Consider the following 19,607-nt stretch of genomic DNA (forward strand, 5'->3'; position numbering starts at 1 on the left):
ATCTCACCCTAATCCAGGACACCATCATTTCCACTTATTGAATAGAAACTGTGTTTTGCAGCTGGGAGTGGTGGCTCATGCCTGTAATCCCAGCACTTTGGGAGGCCAAGGCGGGTGGATCACTTCAGGTCAGGAGTTCAAGACCAGCCTGGCCAACATGGTGAAGCCCCATCTCTACTAAAAATACAAAAAATTAGCAGGCATGGTGGTGCGTGCCTGTAATCCCAGCTACTGGAGAGGCTGAGGCAGAAGAATCGTTTGAACCTGGGAGACAGAGGTTGCAGTGAGCCGAGATCACGCCACTGCACTCCAGCCTGAACAACGGAGTGAGACTTAGTCTCAAAAAAAAAAAAAAAGAAAGAAAGAAAGAAACTGTGTGTTGTTTCCATGTTCCTATTCTAATCGGTTCTCCGTGGAGAAGTCAGAGGGATCTTTTTAAATCATAAATCGGAATCAAACAAAATAAAAATCAGATCATATCATCCCTGCTTTAAACCTCCTGATATTTTCCCAAGGCACTTAGAATATATCCAAACTTCAGCCGGGCGCGGTGGCTTATGCCTGTAATCCCAGCACTTTGGGAGGCCAAGGTGGGTGGATCACAAAGTCAGGAATTCAAGACCAGCCTGGCCAAGATGGTGAAACCCCGTCTCTACTAAAAATACAAAAAATTAGCCAGGCGCAGTGGCAGGCACCTGTAATCCCAGCTACTCGTGAGGCTGAGGCAGGAGACCTGCTTGAACTTGGAGGGCAGAGGTTGCAGTGAGCCAAGATTGTGCCACTGCATTCCAGCCTGGGCGACAGAATGAGACTCCGTCTCAAAAAAAAAAAAAAGAATATATCCAAACTTCCCACTCTGATGAAACCCTGATGGCCTGGCTCCTGACTCCCATTCAAATCTCATCTCATGCTGCCTTCTTTCTCTTCCTTCCACCTTCAAACTGCTTCCTCTTCAAGTCTCTGCCTCAAATGTCAGGTCCTCAGAGAGACCTCCCTGATCATTCTGTCTAAAGTCAAAATGTGACAGAACCTGATGGCTCATACCTGTAATCCCAGCACTTTGGGAGGCTGAGGCAGGAGGATCACTTGAGCTCAGGAGTTCAAAACCAGCCTGGGTAACATATTGAGACCATGTCTCTGTAAAAAATTAAAAATTAGCCAGGCATGGTGGCATGCGCCTATAGTCCTAGCTACTCAGGAGGCTGAGGCAGGAGGATTGCTTCAGCCTGGGAGGTCCGGGCTGCAGTGAGCTATGACCATGCCACAGCACTCCAGTCTGGGCAACTGAGCAAGACCCTCTCTCAAAAAACTAATTAATTAATTAATTAATTAAAGTCAAAATGCTCATCCCTATCTGGTGGCATGCTGTGTACATATCTCATAAGCTCCATGAGGGCAGAGCCTGTTTTGTTTGCCACTATAAACCCCCCGCACCTAACCCATAATAGGTTTCTAGATGCCAGTTGTATAAATGAATAAAGAACAGACTTTGATAGTAGCAAGGGATACATCCTGAGACACCCTCAAGTTATCCCAGATCACAACCATTATAGCATATGATTTCTTCAAAAAAAATGGAGTCACATGAACCATTTCACACAGATGCAAACCATCAAGTTAGTCCAATGTTCTACAATTTAATCTATTTAAATTACTATCTGCTGCCTAATAAACTGCTGTTTTAAAACACTTGACTTTTATCTTCATTTCCATTATCAGTACATGTAGTTGACTTCCTTCTGAGGGGTCATTTTTTTCACTAGTAAGCAAAATTTTTAATATTTCAAGGGCGTTCCAACATATGAAAAAGTATATAACACAAAGCTGGTTGAGAAACAGACACTGGTTCTCAACAGTGGGCAAGTGATCTCTGGCACTCACATTCCTCAAAGGCCAGGGGACTCGAATCTGTGCCCTATAACAATCTAGATAAGGTAGATCAAACTACGACTGTAAAATTCGTAAAATAAAATATAAATAAATAAATGGTTCTGGCCAGGCACAGTGGCTCACGCCTGTAATCCCAGCACTTTGGGAGGCCAAGGTGGGTGGATCACCTGAGGTCAGGAGTTCAAGACCAGCCTGGCTAACACAGTGAAACCCCATCTCTACTAAAAATACAAAAAAATTAGCCCAGCGTGGTGGTGGGTGCCTGTAGTCCCAGCTACTTGGGAGGCTGAGGCAAAAGAATGGTGTGAACCCGGGAGGCGGAGCTTGCAGTGAGCTGAGATCACGCTACTGCACTCCAACCTAGGCAACAGAGCGAGACTCCATCTCAAAAAAAAAATTATTATTATTATTATTATTATTATTTAGGCCAGGTGCAGTGGCTAACACCTGTAATCCCAGCCCTTTGGGAAGCCAAGGCGGGTGGATCACCTGAGGTCAGGAGTTTGAGACCAGCCTGGCCAACATGGGGAAACCCTGTCTCTTCTAAAAATACAAAAATTAGCTGGGCATGGTGGCATGCGCCTGTAATCCCAACTACTCAGGAGGTTGAGGCAGGAGAATCACTTGAACCCAGGAGGCAGAGGTTGTAGTGAGCTGAGATCGCGCCACTGCACTCCAGGCTGGATGACAGAGCAAGACTCCATCCCCAAAAAAATAATTATTATTATTTATTTAAATAAAAATGGAATGTCTATTTTAAACAAAGTATCTGATTGGAGTAGATATATATAAAATCTATTGTTCAGTTATGACCTTCATCTTCTTTTTTTTTTTTTTTTTTTGAGACACGTTCTCACTCTGTTGCCCAGGCTAGGGTGCAGTAGCGCAATCTCAACTCACTGCAACCTCCACCTCCCAGGCTTAAGCAATCCTCCCACCGCAGCCTCCAGAGTAGCTGGGACTACAGGCAAGCGCCACCATGCTCGCCTAATTTTTGTATTTTCTGTATAGCCTAGGTTTTGCCATATTGTCCAGGCTGGTCTCAAACTCCTGAGCTCAAACAATCTGCCTGCCTTGACCTCCCAAAGTGTTGGGACTACAGGTGTGAGCCATTGCGCCTAGCCATGACCTTCATTTTTGTGTCCAACTTTGTTACTGCCAAACACTCTAATTAAGCCCATTTCTTTGCCACTTCCCAAAAAGTCTTAAATCTGGCACACTATAAATGACAATTACCTACTATCTGCATTCAATGCACAGTTTCCAAAATAAAGCTAACCTCTGGAGAAAAAAACTAGTAAGAATCAACATGAAATGGATGAGATCAGCAGAAATCTCCCCCCATGAGAATGGGTCATAGATACATCACTTATGAAGCCTTAGGAGATACCCAGTACAAGTACTGCCACCAGGGGTAGCAGTATAAGGAAATCTATCAAGGTTGCTATCCCATCAATGATGACATAATCATCTTGGACTGTACTTGTTCCATTTCTGTGCTTCTCCAACACAGAAGGGACCTGGCAAATGGTGACCTTCCAAAGAGACATTCTAGAACTGACTGTTGAGATGGAACTAAAAGGACAGATATCAAGATTCCAAAGTAACCATGAGGACATAGAGACCAGAGACCTCTGCAGAAAGAAGCTGGCTGTGGTCTGCAAAATGCCAGGTGCTGGGAAGCTGTCCCATATGACTACCCAGAGCAGAGATGCAGCTTCCTAGGAAAAGAAACTATAAAAGCAACAAGTCCAGCAAAGAAATATCAAATGCCAGGAAACCACCCCAGAATAAAAAAAGTTCACTTGCATCACCTGCCAGACCCACCCAAAGACACCAGCTCCAACCACCTACTAGGTTCAGAGGACATAAAGCCACCCAGCCAATTAAGAAATGTCCTGTCTCCTTCATTCTCCTCCCTGTCCTCACTGCAACTCTGACAGGCTCCAGAAAGCAGCTGGAGAGGGAAGGAGATGAGGAACCAGGAAAGGGCATAGAGCAGAAGGACCACGGCAGCCTTCCAGTGGGGAAGGGGTCTGAGCTGGGGAATGCAAAAAGATACAACTGGTGGCCAGGTGCAGTAGCTCATGCCTGTAATCCCAGCACTTTGGGAGGCCGAAGTGGGTGGATGACTTGAGGTCAGGAATTCAAGACCAGCCTGGCTAGCATGGTGAAACCCCGTCTCTACTAAAAATACAAAAATTGGCCAGGTGTGGTGATGCACCCCTTAGTCCCAGCTACTAGGGAGGCTGAGGCATGAGAATCGCTCAAACACAGGAGGCAGCAGTTGCAATGAGCCAATATCACACCACTGCACTCCAGCCTGGGTGACAAGGCATGATCCTATCTAAAAAAAAAAAAAAAAAAAAAAAAAGAGAGAATACTTAGAGAGTGTCCCTTTGGTGCCTGGCACAGAGTAGGTATCAATTAATGACAGTGATCATTATTACTGCTCGTTTGTTAGAGACAAAGGAAGCTAATGAGGCTTTCTCATTTCTTGGATGGTCCATTGCTCAAGTGTTTACTATAATTTAAGCTCACTAAGCAACCTCATGAGTCTAATGCCATTTTCTGTCTAACCTGATCATCAGGACTAGGTACCCTGAACAATAAACATCAGTACTCCTGTTCCCATGAAAAGACACCAACAAATTGTTTTTTTGTTATAAGCATGAATCTCCTATGTAGGTCAATGGCATTCAGTTCATTAAAGTTTTACTGATTCTTGGTGAACTGAAAAAACTGACTAGACATTGAAGAATGAGGACTGCAGCAGAGGTCTGACCCTTGAGAGGCCCTGTCTGAACAGTCAGGCTCCCATCTGGGTATGTCTCTCTTTTTATTTATAGGTGATCACAGGAAGGCACTGAGAAATCCTGAAGCATGCTCTGAAACAAAGGAAGCATCGACTAGGTCTGCTCTCAGTTGTTCTAAATGTATTTCATTACAAGTCTCTGGGAATTCGTCATCCATAGATGGTGTATGTAGAGATACTTCATCACTCGGGAGACCTTTTCAACTAGAACACCTGCTCTCTACCACATCGGGTCATGGAGGACTACAATGGTGATTCCAGGCCGGGCGCAGTGGCTCAAGCCTGTAATCCCAGCACTTTGGGAGGCCAAGCTGGGCGGATCACGAGGTGAGGAGATCAAGACCATCCTGGTTAACACGGTAAAAACCCATCTCTACTAAAAATACAAAAAATTAGCCAGGCGTGGTGGCGGGTGCCTGTAGTCTCAGCTACTCCGGAGGCTGAGGCAGAAGAACGGCGTGAACCCAGAAGGCAGAGCTTGCAGTGAGCTGAGATGGCGCCACTGCACTCCAGCCTGGGTGACAGAGCGAGACTCCATCTCAAAGGAAAAAAAACTTTATTCTTTTCTTCCTCACTTCAATAAACTAGTCTAAAAATAACAACTCCTTCAGTGGTGGCTAGAGAATTGTTAATGTAGCTAAATCCTTGCATTTCTCAAAGACTCAAACCAGACACAGTATTCGCATATTTCACTGCTTAAAGTCTTTAACAAGTACCTCCAGAAACGTGTTTATATTCAGAAAATGATTCATCTCTAGGAAGAAGAAAAAACAAGGAGGTTACAAAGGTAACAAACAAAATTTCAAATGTAAAACGTTTGCAAAACTTCCAGGCCACATAATCCTGTGAGTTTCCTTTATCCTTAATTAGGTCAGCTTTTGATACTTCCATCATTTTTTCAGCATTTTCTCTTTCAATCCTGCTGCCCCAGAATCCCATTTGCAGTTTTAATTGACCTACTTAATTAGGATTTGGAACACTCAGACAGAAGAGTGTGTTGTCTTCATTCTGTTTTGCTCAATAGACCTTACAAATAAATTGAATTTCTAATTCGTTTGTTAAAAACCAGGCACCTTAGGCAATTCCAAGACCCAAATATTCAGGTTTAATTATAGTCATGAGTGTCCATTCAAATATGGTCTAGGCCAGGTGCAGTGGCTCACACCTGTAGTCCCAATATTTTGGGAGGGCGAGGCAGAGAGACTGCTTGAGCCCAGGAGGTCAAGACCAGCCTGGACAACATTATAAGACCCCCATCTGTACAAAAAAAAAAAAAAAATTAATTAACTAGGTATGGCGGCAAGCACCTGTAGTCCCAGCTACTCAGGAAGCTGAGGCAGGACGAAAGGAAATAGCCTTTTGTCCTTCAAAAGGTTATTCTAACTCCAGTGACTCCTCAACACCATCCTATGATGTGATGGAAAGTCTTAAGCCAACATTTGAGCCCAGGAGTTGGAGGATGGAGTGAGCTATGATCATGCCAATGCACTCCAGCCTGGGCAACAGAGTGAGATCCTGTCTCCAAAACCAACAAAAAACAAATATGGTCTAGGTGAAGGAGCACACAGTCAGGAGTCAGTACACCTTGGTTCTCCACTGGTATACTGCAATGGTACTAACCACTGCAATCTTGGCACATCCCTAACACTCCTGAGCCACAGTCTCTCACCTTTACAAAAAAGAAGGTAGACTCTCGGGTTTAGAATGGGTCTCTCTATTCATAAAGACTCTAAGTCTCCGCACGGCATGGCGGCTCACACATGTAATCCCAGCACTTTGGGAGGCCGAGGCAGGTGGATCACTTGAGGTCAGGAGTTCAAGACCAGCCTGGCCAACATGGTGAAACCCTGTCTCTTCTAAAAACACAAAAATTAGCCAGGCATAGTGGTGCACTCCTGTAATTCCAGCTACTCAGGAGGCTGAGGCAGGAGAATCACCTGAATCTGGGAGGCGGAGGTTTCAGTGAGCTGAGATCACGTCACTGTACTCCAGCCTGGGTGACAGAGTGAGACTCCATCTTAAAAAAAAGACTGTAAGTCTCTAAGAATATTTTCTGAGCACCTACTGTGTACAAAGCAGTGCGCTATATACAGTGGGTGGGAGGAGGAACAAAGATGAATTGACGTTGTCTGTCATGAACTCTACACTGCACTAGGGAAGAGAAGGTCATACAGTATAAGACCAAATGCCATAGCTGTCTTATTTATCTTCTGTATTCCTCATGATTGGCACTGTGCCTGATATATAGTAGATACTCAATTAAATTACATAAAGGAGATATAAAATGCTCTGTGGGCATTGAGAGAAGAAGGGCTTTATCTGATGGAGAGGAATCAGGAATGGTTTGTAGGTGTTATATCCGAGTTGATTTTTTTTTTTTTTTTTTTTTTGAGACAGAGTCTCACTCTGTCATCCAGGCTAGAGTGCAGTGACACGATCTTGGCTCACTGCAAGGTTTAAGCGATTCTTGTGCCTCAGCCTACTGAGTAGCTGGGATTACAGGCACCCACCACCACACCTGGCTAATTTTTGTATCTTTAGTAGAAGCGGGGTTTCACCATGTTAACCAGGCTGGTCTCAAACTCCTGACCTCAGGTGATCTGCCCACCTCAGCCTCGCAAAGTGCTGGGATTACAGGCATGAGCCGCCGCGTCTGGCCTGAGTTGACTTTTAAAAGGTGGTTTTAACTCCAGGGACTGACTCTTCAACACCATCCTATGATGTGATGGAAAAATCTTAAGCCAACATTGAAGGTTCTCCAAGCTCTGGTCCCAATATGTCCTTCAATCTTTATCTTTCCCTTACCCAGAACTAAGCTATAGCCAACCACTCTGCTTGCTGTACCTCAGATATTACTTATAATTGTTTTCCTCCATGCCTCCATTCATGCTGTTCTTCATACTGAAATATCCTCCAATCTCAACGTTATCCAATCCCAATATCCTTCAAGGCCCACTTCAAATTCAAATTTCTTACTTTTTAAAGAAGGGGTTATGAAGCCTTTCTTTTTTTTTTTTTTTTTTTTTTTTTTTTGGAGACAGGGTCTCGCTCTGCCTCCCAGGCTGGAATGCAGTGGTGCAATCTCGGCTCACTGCAACCTCCACCTCCCAAGTTCAAGTGATTCTCTTGCCTCAGCCTCCCGAGTAGCTGGGATTATAGGCATGATACACGACCACACCCAGCTATTTTTAGTATTTTTAGTAGAGACGGAGTTTCACCATGTTGGCCAGGCTGATCTTGAACTCCTGACTTCAGGTGATCCACTCGCCTCGGCCTCCCAAAGTGCTGGGATTACAGGCATGAGCCACTGTGCCCGGCCTATGAAGCCTTTCTTGATCCCTCCAATAGTAGGTGCTCTCTCCTGTCTTTGAAACCCCACAAAGACTTGTTGGCTTTTCTCTCATGGTACACGTACCATTTGCCCCTGCATTACAGTTGGGTCATATCTTTTTCTCAAGATAATAATCTCTGACATCAGAAACTATATTATTCATCTATATTGCCAAATAAATGGAAGGTATTCAGTAGATTATTCTGACAGGACAAATACGAAAAGGACAATCTAGGACACAGAACTATATGAACAATGGTGCTAAGTTACGAATATTTGTGACTTATGCCTCAAATGGGGACTATTCCAGTTTGACTTTTGAACGTAAGGTTTAGTTGGTAGAATCAGAGGGGGGTGAGCTTGGAAGGTAGACTGGAGTCAGATTACACAGAGCCTTGAATGCCGAGGTAATAGACAGCATAGATTCGGTTCTCCATGAGAGTCACTGATAGTTTCGGGCACTGGAGAGTAACAGGATCTGAGGTATGGAAGGTCAAACCAGAAGTCTCCTTGGAATTTGGTTGGAGATAAGTCCATCTCAGACAGAAAAACCAACTCTTCAGTGTGCTGACAAAATTAAGTGCATGACTCTGTAGATCTGTGAGTCCCGAAAAAGTCACCAAGTTAAAGACCGTTTTGTAGGCTTCCTGGCAACCAGACATTTACGTTCCCACTTCAGTAAAAGGAGACAGACCCACACCAAAGCAGTTATTACTAAATTTCCAAACTGGTGAAAAAGAGAAGATTCTATATGCTTCCAGAGAAATGAGAGAGGAGCAAAAAAAAAGTACACTACACACAAAGGATGTGTGTGTGTGTGTGTGTGTGTGTGTGTGTACACATACATGTACCTATGTACAGATTGAGTATCCCTTAACAGAAATGCTTGGGACCAGGAGATTTTCAGATTTTGGATTTTTTTAAAATTTGGAACACCTGAATTATACCATTGAGAATCCCAAATATGAAATTCTGAAATCCAAAATGTTCCAATAAGCACTTCCTTTGAACATCATGTTGGTGCTCAAAAACTTTTGGATTCAGGGACATTTCAGATTTCAAATTTTTCAGATTTAGGATGCTCAATCTGTATATGTATATAAAAATTACAGTATGTGTATGTGTGTAAGTGTATTTATGTATCTACATGTGTACATGTATATATGTGTGTATATATGTGTGTATATGTGCATGTGTATGTGTGTATGTATATGTGTGTATATATGCATATATGCATGTATGTATATGTATGTATATGTGTGTGCATATGTATATGCATATGCGTACGTATGCATAAATGTGTATGTGTGTACATATGTGTATGTGTGTACATATGTATATGTGCGTATACGAGTATATGTGTATGAACATATATATATGTATATTGTATTAGTCCATTCTCATACTGCTATGAAGAAATACCCGAGACTGGATAATTTATAAAGGAAAGAGGTTTAATTGACTCACAGTTCTACATTGCTTGGGAGGCCTCAGGAAATTTACAATCATGGCAGAAGGCAAAGGAGAAACAGGCACTTTCTTCACAGGGCAGCAGGATGGAGTGAGTGCCAGCAGGGGAAATGCCAGACGCTTATAAAACCATCAGATCTCATTAGACTCACTCACTATCATGAGAACAGCATGCGGGAACCACCCCATGATCCAGTTACCTCCACCTGGTCCCACCCTTGACACGTGGGGATTATGGGGATTACAATTCAAGATGAGATTTTGGGTGGGGACACAGCCAAACCATATCAGTATATATGTGTGTATATATGCATGTATATAGTGTATGTATATGTATATATATATGTGTGTGTATATATATATGTGTGTGTGTATATATATATATGTGTGTGTATGTGTAGGCATGTGTTTATGTATGTATATGTGTGTACAACTTGTTTTCCCTAGAGTAGCATCACATATTCTTAAATAAATTTCTACTACAGATTTCTAACAATAACATAAACAATGTAGAGTAGTGTTATATGTAACTTTCTATCTGTAACTTAGTTTTGAGGTTTATCAAAGTTACATGCTCACAGCTCTAGTTCATTTTCATCATTGCATAGTATTCCACTGAATTTATATATTACACTTCATTTAATCATTTTTCTGTTATTGGACATTTAGGTTACTTTAAAAGCTTTACTTATGATGAACAATGCTATAATGAACAATCCATGTCTATATGTGAGATTTCATGCGGTTATAAATTTAGCAGTGGAATTACTAAGTATGAATTCACATTTACTAGATATTGCCAAACCAATATCTAAAGTGGTTGTACCACTGTCAACATTTAAAACATTTAAACATTTAAAAAACTTTTTTAAAAGTTTTAAACATTTAAAAAACTTTAACACACATGTATATATAACTCCTATATGTCTAAATAACATACTTAGATTGTTACACAAACACACACACACACACACATCATGATTCCCTCTAGAGTATCAGGGAGGGAAATGGGATCGGTCAGGGAGGGGCTCATACAGATTTTCAATTATACATGTAGTATTTTATGCCTTAAGCTATGTGATAGGTACATAAATGCCCATTATATTATCTATATTTTTTGTGAATGTAACGGAAATCTTTCTAGAAGCTTCTGTTACAATTTGGGAAATTAAACTCAACATTTAACTTTGCTTCATCTCAAAGCACAACTAGAAGATCATAATCCCTTATCCAACCCTTCAGAGATATACGTGTTAGAGAATTCAGAAGCCACCACGCCCAGCCAGGCTTGTTTCTTTTTTGTATCTGCTAAATGCTCAGGCCTTCCACAGAGCAAATGCAAAGGAAATCAGGGGTGTCAAAGTGTTTTCAAGGGGAGCTCCACCATCACTTTTCAGAGGTAAACTGTAACTCAGCTTTGGAGGAAGACCACAGCAAACAAGGGAGAGAGGCGAAAGCCCTGCTTACCATAGAAGAGGAATGCTTTGGTCATGTGATGATGCAGGTAGGTCCGGTTGATGGTGAAGAAACAAGCATCTGCTCCACATTGGCCTAACCTCCCAGTCTCCCCCGTCAGCGGGGACCACCAGAGCATAATGGGGTAGCTATCCAATTCCCATTTTCTTTTCCTGTTGAAGGTCAATCCTTCTTTCTTAAGAAATGAATTAAGATGCGTAGGTGCTTCCTCCATTTTTGTATGTCTATCTTGCAAACTGGAACTTTTCAACTCCTTCCTTTCAAACTTCCCCAGCTCAACCATGACCTAAAAGAGAAGACAATTATTACCAGAGTCAAACTGTTTGATTTCCTTTTGCACATCTCTCATTCATCTTGATGATTTAGCCCTTGACTCGTTTTCAATTGCTGCTGTGACAAATTACCACAAACAGTAATTTAAAATAACACAAATTTAAGCTAGGTGCACTGGCTTACACTTGTAATCTCAGCGCGTCATCGGGGGGCAAGGTGGAAGGATCGCTTGAGGTCAGGAGATTGAGACCAGCCTGGCCAACATGGTGAAACCCCAACTCTACTAAAAAATACAAAAATCAGTCAGGCATGGTGGTGGCACACGCCTGTAATCCCAGCTACCTGGGAGGCTGAGTTGGGAGAATCGAATCACTTGAACTCGGGAGGCAGAGGTTGCAGTGAGCCAAGATCGCGCCACTGCACTCGAGCCTCGGCAACAGAGCAAAGCTCCGTGTCAAAAAAAAGAAAAGAAAAAAAATCGGCCGGGCGTGGTGATGCAGGCCTGTAATCCCAGATACTCAGGAGGCTGAGGCAGAAAGATTGCTTGAGCCCGGAAGTTAGAGGTTGTAGTGAACTATGATTGCACCAATGGACTCCAGCCTGGGCAACATAGCAAGACCTTGTCTCAAAAACCAATCAATCAATCAATCAATCAATCACAAATTTGTTATCACACAGTTCTGAAGTCAGAAGTCTGCAATGGGTCTCACTGGGCTAAGACCCAGGGGTCAGCAGGGCTGCATTCCTCCCTGAAGACTCTAGAAGAGAAACCTCTTTCTTGCTTCTCTTTTAGAGCCTCCACCATTCTTGACTCATGGCCTCATTCCTCCTCTTCAAAGCCAGCAACACTGCATCTGTCTGACTCTTCTGATGTCACCTCTTCTCTCTGACCATGTCAGGAAAGGCTCTCCATCTTTAAGAACTCATGTGATTACATAGGGCCCACATGAATAATTTGGGATAATCCCCCCACCTCAAAGTGGGTCACATTGATCCCATCTGCAAAGTCCCTTTTGCCACCTAAAGTAACATATTCACAGGTTTCAGGGATCAGGGAGTGGACACAGCCTCCAAATATCAACCAACAAGAATGGCCAATGATTCTACTAAATACTTAGAACAAATACATTTCCCCTCCATCTCATAAGTCTATAGGATATCCAGAAATAGTTTTGCCTCTTTTTTTTTTTTTTTTTTTTTTTTGAGATAGAGTCTCGCACTGTCACCTGGGTGCAGTGGCGCGATCTCGGCTCACTGCAACCTCCGCCTCCCAGGTTCAAGCGATTCTCCTGCCTCAGCCTCCCAAGTAGCTGGGATTACAGGTGCCAGCCACCACACCTGGGTAATTTTTTGTATTTTTAGTAGAAATGGGGTTTCACTATGTTGGCCAGGCTGGTCTCAAACTCCTGACCTCGTGATCTGCCTGCCTCAGCCTCCCAAAGTGCTAGGATTACAGGCATGAGCCACCACACCTGGCCAGTTTTGCCTCTTAATGAAACCTATGACAGGATAATTACCTGACTACTACTAGAGAATGCACTCTAGGGAAAATGAGTTATAAATTACCAACTGGTTTTTTATTACAATTAAAGTAGTCATAACATGTGTTTTATGTTTCTAATAATACTCACTATAGCATTGAGATGGTGAAACAATACCTAATGTCAAAATTCCCTAGAGTCTATGTTACCAACATAGTAGACCATGAATACTGGGCTTCCACTCACTCCCACTTAGAACCACATTTTTAAATTTATTCCAGGATAGTCTAAGTCTGGGTCACTGGACAGCTTGGACGTCAGTAACAGTCATCTGGAGGGCAGGGTGAGTGTAGCAGAAACTCCAGAAGTGCTGCCTTTTCATCAAATTTTAAGATTTGGTATTGTGCTGAGCACAGTGGCATACACCTATAGTCCCAGCTACTCAGGAGGCTGAGACCAGAGGATTGCTTGAGTCCAGGAGTTCAAGGCTGCAGTGCGGTATGACTGCACCACTGTACTGCAGCCTGAGCAAAAAAGGGAGACTCCATCTCGACAAAAAAACAAGATTTGATATTAATATAATTGATATGGCACTAATTATAGAAATATGCTGGAGAAAGTGTTGATCTGCTCCATATGTAACTGAAAGTTTAGTAGTCAGATTATGAAACAAATACAGTGTTAAAGCAGTTAAAGTAAGGCACATTTACATTTCTATGTGTTAACTGCTCCACCAGTCGGCCATGGAGGCCATTCCCTGTGCAGCCCTCGGGTCCTGCTTTTAGCAGCCAAGAGTGTTACCTCTTTTATGTGCTCGCTGCTCCTGGTGTTAGATAAAGGCCACTGATCATTGATGCATTGCATGGAGTCTGGGGAGGGCCCGTGACTTTCATTAGATTCTCAACGGTATCCAAGGCCAAAAAAAAAAACCACTGAGTGAAAGCCAAGTAGCACTCCAGAAGAAGTAAGAAATTATATTGGCTTTAAAAAGTCATGGATCACCTGAGATGCCAAAGTCAACACTAGAGCAGCAGAGCCATCTCTGAAAACTAAAGTCTGCCTGTTGCCAATAGCTCTCTCAGCATTTTTATGATGGAGCAATGTGGCTCTCCCCAGTAGTTTGATCCACGGGAGATGACTTGTAGCCACAAACTATCTTTTCATCTGACCCTCTTCCCAAATGTACAACCAGTCACTTAAAAGAAAGGCTTTTAGAAAGCCATAGGATACAACTCCAAAGGTAAAATTTATTCCACATTTCAGATCAGTATCTACTATGTGAGTTATAAATTCATTTACAAATAATAGGGATGCTTTTAAGGAGAGATTCTTCTTCTGCCATACAACTTTTTTTTTTTTTTTTTGAGACAGAGTCTCTCTCTGTCACCCAGGCTAGAGTGCAATGGTGCAATCTCAGCCTACTGCAGGCTCCTCTTCTTGGGTTCAAATGATTCTCCTGCCTCAGCCTCCAGAGTAGCTGGGATTACAAATGCGGGCCACCACGCCCCGCTAATTTTTTTGTATTCTTAGTAGAGACAGGGTTTCATCACATTGGCCCAAACAGCTTTTTAAAAGACATTACCTTCGGATATCACTACCAGATTGTAGGAAATATGGCAGAATAAAGGAATGCATTAAATAAAACCATAATCAGCCAATCCCACACTCTAGAAAAGTTAAAAGGATAAATGACCCAGTTTTAACAAGTCCATGACATGGAATAAAAGGTGGGGCAGAAAAGCCTTTTTTTTTTTTTCTTTTTTCTTTTTTTTTTTTTTTTGAGACAGAGTCTCGCTCTGTCACCAGGCTGGAGTGCAGTGGTACAATCTCGGCTCACTGCAACCTCCACCTCCCAGGTTCAAGTGATTCTCCTGCCTCAGCCTCCCAAGTAGCTGGGACTACAGGCATGCACCACCACGCCCAGATAATTTTTTTGTATTTTTAGTAGAGACGGGGTTTCACCATGTTGGCCAGGATGGTCTCGATCTTTTGGCCTCGTGATCCACCCACCTTGGCCTCCTAAAGTGCTGGGATTACAGGCCTGCGCCACTGTGCCTGGCCAAACCTTTTAAGAGTGAAAAAAACAAAAACATAAAACTTGAGACTCACCAACAAAATGCAATGTATAGGTTTGTTTATCCCAAATTAAAACCAACTCAGGCCAGACATGGTGGCTCACACCTGTACTCCCAGCATTTTAGGAGGCCCAGGTGGGTGGATCACCTGAGGTCAAGAGTTCGAGACCAGCCTGGCTAATATAGTGAAACCTCATCTCTTCTAAAAATACAAAAAATTAGCTGGGCATGGTGGCATGCCCCGTCTCTCCTAAAAATACAAAAATTAGCTGGGCTTGGTGGCACACACCTGTAATCTCAGCTACTTGGGAGGATGAGGCAGGAGGATCACTTGAACCCAGGAGGTGGAGGGTTGCAGTGAGCCAAGAACATGCCACTGCACTCCAGCCTGGGCAACAGAGGAAGACTCCGTCTCAAAAAAAAAACCCAACTCATTATGAAAATTCTTTTTATTTTGAGACAACTGGGAAAAATTTAACATGGCCTATCATACAGAGAATATTCAGTAATTGTTAATTTTGCTGGGTGTGATAGTAGCAATATGGTTACATTATATTTTTCAAAGTTCCCAGCTCCAAAGTGAGAGAATCATATTAACATATATTCAAGTGAAATGTTATTATGTCCTGGATTTGCTTTAAAATACTCCAAAATACATTCCTAAACTATTTATGCAACTAAAAAGTAAAATCAAAAAATAAATATACATATATACCCAAAGAATTTACAGACAGTTTATACAAAATATAGTTAAATGTGAATGGAAAACAATGTCTAAGTTTTCCTCCAGAGAACTATGTTTTAGCTTAAGTGTAGGTAACTATAATATTTTCATGTTTAGATTAATATTAATTAAATAATTTATGTTATAGAATCTGCTATGGGCTAAATTGTATACCACAAAAAAATTCATATGTTGAAGTCCTTACTCCCAGTACCTTAAAACGTGACTATATTTGGAGACAGCGTCTTCAAAGAGGTAACTGAGTTAAAATGGGTGGGCCCTAATCCAGTAGGACTGGTGTCCTTATAAAAAGGGGAAATTTTGACACACACAATTACAGAGAGAAGGCAGTGTAAAGATACAGGGAGAAAACAGCCATCTATAAACCAAGGAGAGAGGCCACAGAAGAAAGAACCCTGCTGACACCTTGATCTTGGACTTCCCAGTCTCCCGAACTGTAAAAAAAAAATTAATTTTGGTTGTGGAAGCAAGCGACTTCATCTGCAGTATTTTGTTACAGCAGCGCTAGCAAACTAACGAAGGATCCATGGCATGATTTTTTCCTATTTATCCTATCTTTACCCTACTCATGTGGCAAAGTATTACATTTGCCTAAAAACAGGAATGGAGGCCAGGCACGGTGGCTCACGCCTGTAATCCCAATACTTTGGGAGGCCAAGGCGGGTGAATCACTTGAGGTCAGGAGTTCGAGACCACCCTGGCCAACATGGTGAAACCCCATCTCTACTAAAAATACAAAAAATTAGCCAGGCGTGGTGGCAGGTACCTGTAACCCCAGCTACTCAGGAGGCTGAGGCAGGAGAATTGCTTGAACCCAGGAGGCGGAGGTTGCAGTGAGCCAAGATTGCACCACTGCACTCCAGCCTGGCAACTGAGCAAGACTCAGTCTCAAAAAACAAAAAAAAAAAAACTTCCCACAGAAAGCAGCAGAAAGCTGAAAATGTCAGGCCTTCTGTGCAGCAGGTCCTAGATACCTCCAGCACAAACAAGGAAAGAGGCACATGTTGCCTCTCACCAGAATCCCAATCTGGCAGAAGGCAGCAGTAGAAATACAGCACCATATTGTCTGCCAAAGTGCTTTTATAAGCATTATCTCATTCAATCCTACGCAGAAGGGAGATCCCGCAGAGTGAAAAAGCCCAGAGAACACCTTAGCTTCTACCAGTCCCACAAGTGCAACTACTCACATCCACAAATAACCTTTAAATGTTGTGTGGAGAGCCAGGCGTGGTGGCTCATGCCTGTAATCCCAGCACTTTGGGAGAACAAGGCAGGTGGATCACCTGAGGTCAAGAGTTCGAGACCAGCCTGGCCAACATGGCAAAACCCCGTCTCTACTAAAAATACAAAAATTAGCCAGGCGTGGTGGCAGGCACCTATAATCCCAGCTACTCAGGAGGCTGAGGCAGGAGAATTGCTTGAACCCAGGAGGTGGTGGTTTCAGTGAGCCGAGATCACGCCATTGCACTCCAGCATGGGCAACAAAAGCAAAACTCCATCTCAAAAAAAAAAGTCCTGTGGAAGCCAGGCGCAGTGGCTCACACCTGCAATCTCAGTGCTTTGAGAAGCCAGGTAGGCAGATCGCTTGAGCTCAGGAGTTCAAGACCAGCCTGAGCAACATGGTGAAACCCCATCTCTACAAAAAAATAGAAAACTTAGCCACGTGTGGTAGTACACACCTATAGTCTCAGCTACTCAGGAGGCTGCGTTGGGAGGATTTTTTTGAGCCTGGGAGGTAGAGGTTGCAGTGAGCCGAGATCATGCCACTGCACTCCAGCCTGGGTGACAAGAGTGAAACTGTCTCAAAAAAAAAAAAAAAGTTCTGTGGATTTTGAAATGGATGGCTGGTACCTGAATGGTTGCAAATTCTATCTGAGCTGATATCTATACTGTTACTATCACTGCCCAATTTTTATTTCAATTTGAAATCAGTGAAGGGGCTGGGAATGGTGGCTCACACCTGTAATCCCAGCATTTTGTGAGGCCAAGGTGTGCAGACTGTTTGAGCCCAGGAGTTCAAGACCAGCCTGGTCAATGTGATAAAACCCCGTCTCTACAAAAAAATACCAAAATTAGGCCAGGTGCGGTGGCTCACGCCTATAATCCCAGCACTTTGGGAGGCCGAGGCGGGAGGATCACTTGAGGTCAGGAGTTCAAGACCAGCCTGGCCAACATGGTGAAACCTCATTTCTACTAAAAAATGCAAAATTAGCTAGGTGGCGGAAGCCTGTAATCCCAGCTACTTGGGAGGCTGAGGCAGGAAATCGCTTGAACCTGGGAGGCAGAGGTAGTAGTGAGCCAAGATCACACCACTGCACTCCAGCCTGGGTGACAAAGTGAGACTCCACCTCAAAAAAAAAAAAAAAAAAAAAAAAAAATTAGCCAGGCACCGTGGCACATGCCTGTGGTCCCAGCTACTGGAGATGGTGAGGTGGGATTACATGAGCCCAGGGAGGTGGAGGCTGCAGTGAGCTGAGACTGCGCCACTGCTCTCCAGCCTGGGAGACAAAATGAGATCCTGTCTCAAAAAATAATAAATAAATAAATAGAAATCCGTGAATGAAGTTCAGAATAACTGACTAAGGGATTACAGGTAGGAAAACTAAGCACACGTTTCAGTTCATTCATCCATACACAGTCCTTGGTCTAGAAGCACATGTCAAGATTTACTTATAATGTAGATGTCTGTGTTCTATACTTACTACAAGATACAGACTATATTGTTCTCAGAATAGTCCTTGCTTCTCCAAGAATGCAGTCTTTCAAAAGTGATAACAGTAGGAGATTCTGAGGAAGCCATCCAATTTTGACCGAGGAAGACAGGCTGAGCTTTACTTTCTGTTTCTCTATAACCAGGAGCCTACGAGAATCTCAAACTCACCTTGTATCTCAATGACTTTGTTTCTGCCTGACACGTCCATTCACTAAACCTCAGTTTCACCTGTTTAAAAAAGTGGGGCAGGGGGTGAATGGAAGGGTCTCCCTGCCAGAGGTTTTTTACTGGGAGGAATGCTGGGAGGTATTTTCCTCCCAGTAGAAAACCTCTGATCCTGGCTGGGCACAGTGGCTCCTGCTTGTAATCCTAGCACTTTGGAAGGCCAAGGCAGGCAGATCACTTGAGATCTGGAGTTCGAGACCAGCACGGCCAACATGGTGAAACCACATCTCTATTAATAATACAAAAAATTTAGCTGGGCGTGGTAGCGGGCACCTGTAATCCCAACTACTCGGGAGGTTGAGGCACAAGAATTGCTTGAACCCGGGAGGCAGAGGTTGCAGTGAGCAGAGATCACGCCACTGCACTCCAGCTCGGGCAACAGAGTGGTACTGTGTCTTAAAAAAGAAAGAAAGAAAGAAAAAACAAAACTCTGATCCTGAACACCCCTGATTCAACAAAAAGTGAAATAATTGGAGTTTTGAGAAAATACGGGGTGGGGGGACATGGCAAAGGCCCAGCTATCAACACTACACAACCCACATTCTTGGTACCTGGAGTGTGACAAGCAGAAAGACGGTAGCTGTGATGCACAGGCAAGATGCCAAAAGCTTCCTCCTCTGAATCTGTACCATGCTGCCCTGCCCTGGGTGGCTGACAGAGGGCTAACCTGGTTACCAGGTGTTCTCTTGTCAGCCCAGAGCCCGAGACAACTTCACATGGAAGAACCATCTGGGCGCCAATTTCCTGCACTGCCATTCCTGCTGGGACCAGGTCTCCATGAAGGACTGAGATCCGAAGTTGTGAGAGGGCCTGGCTTGGCATCGAGAGGAAGCAGCATGCAGTCTTCTTAGGCTATCATCAGAGCAGCTGGAGATTTCTCCAAATAAGAAGGCATCAAAAAAATTCTGCAACAAAAGATCACCTTTTAGCCATAGCGCAGATTCAATAAATGTAGTCTTGCAGGAGGGTGATCATGAAAAAACAGACATTTTAAACTAAAAGGAAGCATTGAGATCATGTAGTCCTAGTACCTCACTCATAAGTAAGGAAATCAAGGCTGGGCGTGATGGCTCACTCCTGTAATCCCAGCACTTTGGGAGGCCAAGGCAGGTA

General features: G+C 43.3%; 1 protein-coding gene across 15 annotated transcripts in view; it reads right to left on the reverse strand.

Annotated features, from left to right (window-relative positions):
• FUT10 (fucosyltransferase 10) overlaps positions 1-19,607 on the reverse strand; it is a 115,135-nt gene that overhangs the window by 83,700 nt on the left and 11,828 nt on the right. For 11 of the 15 annotated variants that reach the window (XR_010127167.1, XR_010127166.1, XR_010127165.1 and 8 more), the window contains 2 exons: positions 19,046-19,399; positions 10,974-11,268 (listed from right to left, as the gene is read on the reverse strand). Coding sequence is in view for 10 of the 15 variants with exons in the window: in XM_063668616.1 (XP_063524686.1) it covers positions 10,974-11,268; positions 19,046-19,126 (376 nt within the window). In the remaining 5 variants the exon portion in view is untranslated. The remainder of the gene's footprint in view (positions 1-10,973; positions 11,269-19,045; positions 19,400-19,607) is intronic. The other 4 variants (XR_010127169.1, XR_010127168.1, XM_063668619.1 and 1 more) reach the window with 1 other exon arrangement.

Source organism: Pongo pygmaeus, chromosome 7, assembly GCF_028885625.2.
Source record: "Pongo pygmaeus isolate AG05252 chromosome 7, NHGRI_mPonPyg2-v2.0_pri, whole genome shotgun sequence".
Taxonomy (NCBI): domain Eukaryota; kingdom Metazoa; phylum Chordata; class Mammalia; order Primates; family Hominidae; genus Pongo; species Pongo pygmaeus.